Below are 8,871 nucleotides of genomic sequence, written 5' to 3' on the forward strand. Positions count from 1 at the left end.
CTCCTCCTCCACCCCCTTGTCCCAGGTGCACAATGGCGGCCAAGAGGGAATTTTATGTGGATTTTGAAGTGAAGTTTGGAAAGACAGTCGTCTCGCTTGAGATGCCGGCCTCCGCCACTGTCCACGACCTAAAGCACAGGCTGGAGGAAAAAACTCACGTGCTCCTTGACAAGCAGCGACTGTTGCTCAACCTGCCTGTTGTAAAGGCAAAGCACCGAGACCCGCCGCACGATACGGTTGTCCGCCTTCTCTTTCCGGCAGAGCTGGTCAGCCGTTGCGAGCAGCACGACGGTCCTGTTGCACAGCACTTGAAGGTGAGCGCCATGTTGCTCGGAAGTGCGGAGGTGGCCCCGACAGTGAACGTTGCAGCGACATCAGAAATATCGCGACTGGTGGCCACCACAGTGGAGTACGACGGCAAGTGGTACCGGTGTTCCTACCCACGCGGGTATCTGCGGCAGACGGCGTACATCTGTCGCACATGCGTGGACGAGGCAAGGGCGGATCCACAGCACGCGGTCTGTCTTGCCTGCGCTGAGTTCTGCCACGGTAATCACGAGGTCGAAGAGTGGGGCGTGCGTTACAACATGCGGTGTGACTGCTGCACGCAGAAATGCTGGCGAGTTCCTGCCGATCCGGAGGCTACCGCAGAAGCCGCCGCGAAGCAGCAAGCGAGGCTTGATACCTCGTCATCAGTAGCGTCTCCGATGGTTTCTGTCTCCCAAATGCGTGCCGTACAGATGAGCGACATCGAAGGGCGCACCACGCGCAAGCGCGCGCCTTCGACAACGCCAGTGACACCAAAGCGATCACGCGGCAGCTCACCGATGAGTGGAATTCGCATGACCACCATCCCGCCGACAGACATGCCGGAGGTAACCTTGCACCCCTCCACCACCTCTGGTGTGTCGGTGTCGACGGCAGGCGCCTCCAGGCCGTCACAAGAGGCCAGCAGGCTCCTCCCTTCGTCGTCTGCGTTCCTCACAGGACCATCATCGCCCTTGGCTGCTGCCCCGGCGGCTGTGGACAAGGCGAATGCCGCGGTCGGTGTTGCAGGCAAGCCGAGTTTTCTCGGCAAGCGCTCCCCTGACAGGGACAACGAGGATGACGACTTCCACGGCGGCCACGGCGAGGAGGAGCACCAGGACGCGCACCTGCCGCCACTGCTGGAGCTGAGCCACTGCGCCTTCGTTGTGGACAGCAAAACGAAGAAGCCGCCAGTGGAGTCGGTGCTGCCCACGAATCGCCACAACCGCTACCCACGAGACCCGTTCAACTGGTGTTACTGCAAAAACCCCTATCCCAGTGATGACCCCGAGTGCGGCGGCATTGCCTGTATGCTCTGCTGCAGCTGTTACTGGAGCACCCACCTCACAAGACTACACACATATCAATACCGGCGTATGCCGTGCTACGGCGACGTGCTGCTCGGCGACACGATCGCCTTCAAATGCAATACGTGCCATACATGCGTGTGCGTGCCCTGCCGATACCGCTGCCACAAGGACCACGACGTTGAGGAAACGTTGGTGAGGCCGTCGACGGACGATGGCACCGACAACGACGCGCCGGAGGGGGCCAGGTTCAGCTGCGGCTGTCGCGGACTCTGCGCAATTGCGGAGGAAGTCCCGGCGGAGATGATCGATGATGAAAGCACATTCGACCCGATCCCAGACGCTGTGGCGACGGAGATGATGAATAACGACATCTTTACCGGATTTGTGTGTGCCTACTGCATGCAGGAACACCCATGGATGGCAACGGATGACCCACTGAAGTGCTACCAAGGACAGCTGCCGCCGATGACGATCGAGAAGAAGCCCGTATTGGCCTGCGGCGCCAAATCTCCCTTGCCTCACTCGGCAGACGTGGAGGACTCGGACGTGTTCCCGTACCACGGAATGCTGTTGCCGGTGAGCGCCTTCACGAACGACATGACGTGCTCCTGCGAGGCTTGCCGCACCATGTTTGCGAAGTTCGCTCCTCGCTCGACGGAAAGTGCGACGGAGATGATCATGGAGCTGCACGACCACTGTGACCACTGCGGCAAATCCATCAAGGACCAGCAGGCCTTCATGTGCCGCACCTGCGAGATGCGCCTCGACCACACCTTCTTTATATGCAAAGATTGCAACGCGCTGCGGGAGTTGCAGGTGCAGAGCATCCATTGCGTGCAGGCCTTGGCTAGGCCGTCAAACGACGAGGCACCGCCGCAGCCAGTCGAGAGGTCGCATGGGGACAGAGGAGAGGGTACTGTAGAGGACGCCCAGCTTGATGCAGCGAATCACAGCGCACGCGACCATGTTCTGCCGGAGACCGGCGAGTACGACCACGACCTGTCGCACGAGTTTGTTGAGGACACTTTCGAAAATCTGTACGCGCTCTGTGGAATGCAGATCCTGCAGAACATGGACCCCGAGATGCAGGAGTACGTCGCTTCTCACTGGGATCCAGCGACGAACCGGATGGAGTTGGCGAATTCCTTGTCGCAGTCGCTCGGACAGATTCCGCTGACGTTTGACGAAGAGGAGCTTCGAGAAATGACGGTGCTGAACCAAAAGCACAACGAGGCGCAGGCACGGAAGTGATTCGATGCGGGGCAAACTGGAGGAGGAGCGGAGAGAGGCAGTAAGAAGCCTAAGAACATAGAGCACAACGCTGTCCAGGAGCGGCCGATATCGCCATAACAGCTTCACATAGACTCTATCAGTGACTGGCACGGCAGTGTGAGGCGCTCGTCCCCTAATGTTCATGACAAGACATGCGTGTGCAGCCGCAGCCGCAGCGCTGTTGCTCACCGTCTTCTGTACTTCCTCGCTGCCTTGGCTCTCTCGTTGTCTTCGATAGAAAACAAACCAAGGCAAAACACACAAACGAAAAGGAAAGCCCTCGTAAGGAGGAAAAGCAGCAACACCACCGACCTGTGCAAGTTCATCACAGGTCGCTCTTTCTCTCTCTCTCTCTCTCGAAGCAGTGACAGAGTGACGCCACGCGCGCCGGACCCTCCCCACTCAACCAACGGGAGGACTATTTCAGGTCGCTGTACAGCGACTCGGCGCGATCCTCCCCCTTCCACCTGCTCTCGTTTGTCGTCTGTTTCTCTGTATACTCTCACGACATATGATAGCACGCGTTCAAAGTGGGGCAGCTGGGACGAGCCTGTGCGCATCCATTGGCATAATCACAAAGTGAAAGGAATTGACAACTTTTAAAAAAGGTGCCCTTGCGTGGCGTCGTTGCCCTCGTTGGTGGATGTGCAACGTTGCGCACCCCACTTCTACAAATCAACAGGCGTGGCGAAGCACCGGTGACTGTGTATGACGGTGTGCGTGTGTGTGTGGACGGTGTATCCTCTTAATAGGCTGCCGAAGCGCAGGGCAAGTCGTTGGGTATCTTTGAGGAGCACCCTCGACTAGCGCATGCTGCGTTTGTGCTCTGCTACCCCCTCCCCCCCCCTCCCCCACAGCCGCTCCTCCTTCACTCTCTGTCTCATCGTTTCGACGCACTGTTTCCTGTTCTTCTCCCTCTTTTTTCCTCTGTCATCACTCGCTGCCCATCTCTACGTCGTCACACAGCACCAACGAATTCATTGGCGAATCTTCAAAGCGATCTGGGCAAACAGGATACGCAGGCGAACAGGTGCGTCTGCCTCTCTACACCCGCCTCTCAGTCAATCCATTGTAGCGCCTGGAGACTTCTGACACAACGATGACGGAGCACGAGGACACGCCACGCCTGGAGCTTGAGGCCGCCCTTGGCTTCAGCGGCAACCTTCCTGGAAGTCTGGTCGCCCATCCCGATCAGCAGCATCTGCTCTACGCCCTTGGCGCTTGCATTGTGATTCGTGACGCCAACGACACGCAACGCTCCGAGTTCTTCTACGGCCACAACGACAAGATCAGCTGTCTTACCGTGAGCGTGTCGGGTCGCTACGTTGCATCGGGACAGGTGACCCATCCAGGATTTCAGGCAGATGTCTGTATCTTCGACTTTGAGGAGCGCCGCCTCATCCACCGCATGCTGCTGCACAAGGTGAAGGTGCAGGCGCTCGCTTTCTCGCCGGACGAACAGTACCTGGTCTCTGTCGGAGGGCCCGACGACAACACGGTTGTTCTGTGGGACGTCAAGACAGGCCGCCCGCTCTGCGGCGCTCCCGCTCACCACACCGAAACGAAGGCCGTCGCCTTCTTCAACAATAACTCGGAAAAGCTCATCACTGGCGGCGTCGGCTCGCTGCGCGTCTGGACGGTGGACCTTGAGCTGCGCAAGATGAATCCAGTAGACATTAACATGGGCAACATGCGCCGCTCCGTGCAGACGATCGCGATCGAGAAGACGGACAAGTACGCGTATTGTGGTACCACATCTGGCGACGTCATATGCGCCCTACTGCAGCAGGCCAACATCTTCAAGATGCAGGGACCACAGAAGAAACTCTCTGGCGGTATTCTCTCCACCATACTCACCCACACGGGCGACGTATTGGTCGGCAGCGGTGCTGGAGAGCTGCAACTGCTCTCGAAGATCAACCTCACGGTTCAGAATAGCACCAACGTCAACGGTGGTGTGACGGGACTGGCCCTCATGGGAGAGAGCTTCTATGTCGGCACGAAGACAAGCAACTTGTACTTTGTGAATGGCGGCAACTTCATGACGCGACTGCGCCTCACCTGCCACAGCGAGGCGGTGCAGGACGTTGTCTTTCCCCATGGCTTCAGCTCTGTCTTCGCTACCTGCTGCGATACCGACATCCGCGTCTGGAATGCGAACTCGTGCACGGAGCTGCTGCGGATTGAGGTTTCGAACCGGACGTGCAACTGCCTGCAGTTTAGCCGCGACGGCTCGCTCATCATCTCTGGCTGGAGCGACGGCCGTATCCGGGCCTTTGGCCCGCAGTCTGGCAAGCTCGTCTTCTCCGTCGCCGACGCGCACAAGGTAGAGCAGGGGACCCGTAGCCACAAGGTTGGCGGTAAGGCCGGGGTGACGTCGGTGTGCGCCGACTACACCGGCCGCCGCATCATCACCGGCGGCTCTGACGGCCTCGTGCGCGTCTGGGCTATCCACGGCACTAACTGCACGCTGGAAGCGTCCATGAAGGAGCATAAGACGGCTGTGAACGACATTGTCATCTCGCACGATGACACCGAGTGCGTGACCGCCAGCGACGACGGCAGCTGCATCGTATGGGATCTCACTCGCTACCTCCGGCGCAACATCATGTACCGTCAGACCTACTTTCGGAGCTTGGAGTACTACGTTGATGATAGCCAACTGATCACGTGCGGCAGTGACAAGTGCATTGCCTACTGGGACTCCGTCGACTGCCACGCCATTCGCGAGGTACCTGGCAGCCGCACCGCCGAGCTGAATTCACTGTCCCTGTCGCCTGATGGTCGGTTCTTTGTGACGGGCGGCAATGACCGAATCGTGAAGGTGTGGGACTACGACCGCGGCGAGTGTATCGCAGTGGGGCTCGCACACAGCTGCAGCATCACCAAGGTGCGCGTGTCCCCGGACGGCAAGAAGATTGTGTCCGTTGGCGATGAGGGTGCCGTCATGGTGTGGAGCGTTGGCGACCTCGCGATTGAGGGCCTCTAGGTTTCTTCTGCCAGGTATCACAGCATGTCTTGCCGTTTCCGCGATCGTCGTGAGGTGCGGTTCATACGAGGCGGTTCATCAGTCGCAAGACAAACGCGACACGAAATAATAAAAAGAGAAAGACATGCAAGAGATCCTCGTTGGCAGTATCGCCCCGGGTTGCCTTTTACTGCTCCTGCCACTGGCGCTTCTCAGTACTCCTCGAGAAATTGCTCTGGGGAATACAACTTCATCGTTCGTGCATGTTGCCTGTCCCTGACGCTCCGTCACCCCCCTCCCCGTTCTTCCACTCCGCGAAGGAAATTGGGCCCCTTCCCTCTTTTGCGCATACGCGCAGTTGTAGAGCTTCCATTCCGTTGGCTGCTGCAACTGGCTCGTCAGCGGTACGCTCTCCCCGCTCTTTGGGCCAAGGCAGCCGGACCCACCAAAGCCCCTTAGACTCTTCCTTTTCGCTTTTACTGTTGCTGTTGCGTGCTGCTACTGGTTTCTCCTTTGCCTGTGTATGTGTCTGTGTGTGTATGCGTCACCCTCTCGTCACATGCGCGGCTCAATGGAGGTGGTAGCAGCGCTGACGATCTTTCTTTTCTCTGCCCTACGGCGCCCTCCCCCCTCCCCCCATCGACTCCATTGCGCAGCGCGTTCGCTCTTGTGTGTTGTGTTGAATTAATTTTCGCTTGCTATCTACATCATGTACAGGTGGAAGAGGGAAAGGGCGGACGTGTTCGCAAGACCCAAAACGAGGTGGACGATCGAGGAGAGGAGACAAGGTTACGGTAAAGCGCACCGCTTGCTAGCAGGTGTGTTGAATAGAGATGAAGCGAAACTAAGTGGTGTCTATGTAGCGCAAGGGTGAAGATGTGACTGTGTGTATGTGTGTGTGTGGGGGTGGGTGGGTGGGTGTGGGTGTGTGGATGTGTAGAAACGAGGTACGGCGAAGGCCATAGTTGTTTGTGGCACCGCTGCTTCGCCTGAGATTGGTGAAGTGCCGTATTAAAGATGGAAAGAGAGAAAGATACAGCACCCGCTCATCTGTTCTGCAGTCTATCGCTTGTGCTGTAACGCTTTCCATTTGTGCCTTGGCTGTCCCCACGTTCTTTGTTGTGCCTCAACAGCACAATCTTCTCCCCTTAAGCGTGTCTTATTCTCCATGTGTTGCGTTGCCAGGGTGCGCTTTGTCGCTCCCTTCTGCCTCTGGTCTCCTATCCTTCGTCCCCTCTGTTTTGCTCCCCTCGTTGTCGCCCTCCCTCGCCCGTGTCCCCTTCGACGTTTCTTTTTTAGGTTTGTATTGTTCCGTGTCCCTTTTCGCTGATGTATGGTAGGATGATCGTAAAGGCATTGGCGACGATCATGTGACCCCTCCGTAGGATGTCGCCTCATATCTTCCTCTTTGTCGCTTCTCTTAACTTTGCAGTTGCGGCGCAGTTGGTACCCAACAGCAAAGCAGACAAACCTGCACAGACACCACAGCACGTCTATGAGGACGCCATCATGTAGGATGTGGAAGATAGAGAACAACTCTCCCCAACCAGGACAGCGTGACAACAGGAGCACACTGACGTGCAGTGACGACACGCTACCGTTTCCTATGCAGTTTCCCTGTAGGATTCACATGTTACCCACCAGACTTCTGGGCGGCTGTTTATGTCCACCGACAAGAGAGAATATCCGTGAGGAAAGCGAGGCAAAACAACACTGTTTACTCTGCTGAATACAATGACCAAAAGGCATATAAGCGCTGTGGAGAGAGCAAGTGAGAGCGAACGCTGCAGCAGTTTTCCTGCCTTATCTGAGTATGTCTCTCTGTGTGTATGTCGTAGACCTCACCATTTTTGCCTGGAAACTTGTTCCGCGGCTCTCCCCTCACCCCATTGTATCTGCATTTCCTTGACCGCTTCTTTACCACCCTATGTGGCCTCGACATCACGCTGTACTACTGGTGCGGGTGATTCACAACATACTTCTATGCGGTTGTGTGCGATGTATACCGTCGCCCTCTCTGCCAATAACAGCATTGCACCGCAAGTGTGCACTCACCACACCGACACCCACACATACGAATCGGATTGCCGCCATTGAGCCCCCTCCTCCTCCCCCCACACACCCAGAGAGACGTACACAAACATACTCAACACTCCCGTCTGGCTCATTCTAGCGATCGCGTATCGCCCTCCGCACCTTCCCTTGAAGCGATAAAGGCGGGCCACGTTAGGCTCTCCTCTTTGACTTGCCACGACCCTCTGACACTTTTGCTTCTTTTTGTGTGTCGCTCTTGCTGTTTGGCGGTGCAGTATTGCGCCCTACCCCCGCCCTTCCTCGGCCCTCTCTCCCAATATTATCACCTCTCACTTCCATTGTGTATCGCTCTACCCCCCCCCCCCCCCACCCCCAGACCCCGTGTCATTCTCTACACCCCTGCATCACCCTCCCCCCTCCTACCCCTTCTCCTCCTCTGTTTCACTACTTTCAACTCACCCTTTTTTGGGGGGGGTTTCGTTTGCTCCTTTATTTTGTGCTTTGCCTTTTTGCTGTCGTTTCCCATCATTTTTTTTGTGTGTTCTTCTTCTTTCTTCGGTTGTGTTGTCGTGGCTGTTTCGCGTCTGCTTCCGCGCACTCCCAATTTTTCTCTGTCGTGTGCGCTGCACCGCGCAATTCCCCTTTCCTGTCTTCTCCGCTTCTCCTGCCGGGATACGCTTGATCGTGAAAAGAAAAAGGGGGAAAACATCTGCGGTGAATCACGCGTCAACCGCAGCTGCAGCCCAATCTTACTCGCTCACGCGCATCTCAGACGTGCAAGATATGTTGCAGAATACACGGCTTAACGGCGACGCCAGCTGGGACAGCAATCGTCAGTCGACCCCCCCGAGCGCGGGCATGCGTGGGACTTCGGCGGCCAAGTCGAACTATCCGACCAACGGTAGCTTCGACAACGCCGCCGCCAGCACGTACAGGAATATCGACTTGAACGACTTTGAGTACATCCCCACTCCCTTTAACCCCCGACGCATCGCCCGCTGCCGCGCTGATAACTTTGTGATTCTTTTCGTGCTGGCTGTGACGTTCGTGGCTTCCCTCGCTGCCATTCTAACCCCCATTTTCATGTACCGCAGCCCAACCTCCACGGTCTACGTGGACTCTCGGAACGTCTGGGGTATCAAGGGGGAGGACGTACAGCAGCGATACAAGATCTACACACTCTTCTGCAAGAACTATACTGTCAAGTCGGATGGCTACCTGGCATTGTATATCATGGTTCTGCTTCTCGCTTTCATCGGA

The 8,871-nt window shown here is 56.9% G+C and overlaps 3 protein-coding genes across 3 annotated transcripts; all 3 read left to right on the plus strand.

Annotated features, from left to right (window-relative positions):
* Nucleotides 1-32: 32 nt before the first annotated feature.
* On the plus strand, nucleotides 33-2,588 carry LBRM_28_1180 (conserved hypothetical protein; the record flags this gene model as incomplete). The annotated part of the gene is made up of 1 exon (XM_001566099.1): nucleotides 33-2,588. One exon carries the CDS (start codon nucleotides 33-35, stop codon nucleotides 2,586-2,588), a length of 2,556 nt encoding a protein of 851 aa, XP_001566149.1.
* A 1,120-nt stretch (nucleotides 2,589-3,708) lies between these two features.
* Nucleotides 3,709-5,598, plus strand: LBRM_28_1190 (conserved hypothetical protein; the record flags this gene model as incomplete). The annotated part of the gene is made up of 1 exon (XM_001566100.1): nucleotides 3,709-5,598. One exon carries the CDS (start codon nucleotides 3,709-3,711, stop codon nucleotides 5,596-5,598), a length of 1,890 nt encoding a protein of 629 aa, XP_001566150.1.
* A 2,796-nt stretch (nucleotides 5,599-8,394) lies between these two features.
* LBRM_28_1200 (conserved hypothetical protein) lies at nucleotides 8,395-8,871 on the plus strand (the record flags this gene model as incomplete). Its single annotated transcript, XM_001566101.1, has 1 exon — nucleotides 8,395-8,871. A coding segment is annotated over one exon (477 nt), but the record flags the coding sequence as incomplete, so codon positions are not given.

Source organism: Leishmania braziliensis, chromosome 28, assembly GCF_000002845.2.
Source record: "Leishmania braziliensis MHOM/BR/75/M2904 complete genome, chromosome 28".
Classification (NCBI taxonomy): Eukaryota; Euglenozoa; class Kinetoplastea; order Trypanosomatida; family Trypanosomatidae; genus Leishmania; species Leishmania braziliensis.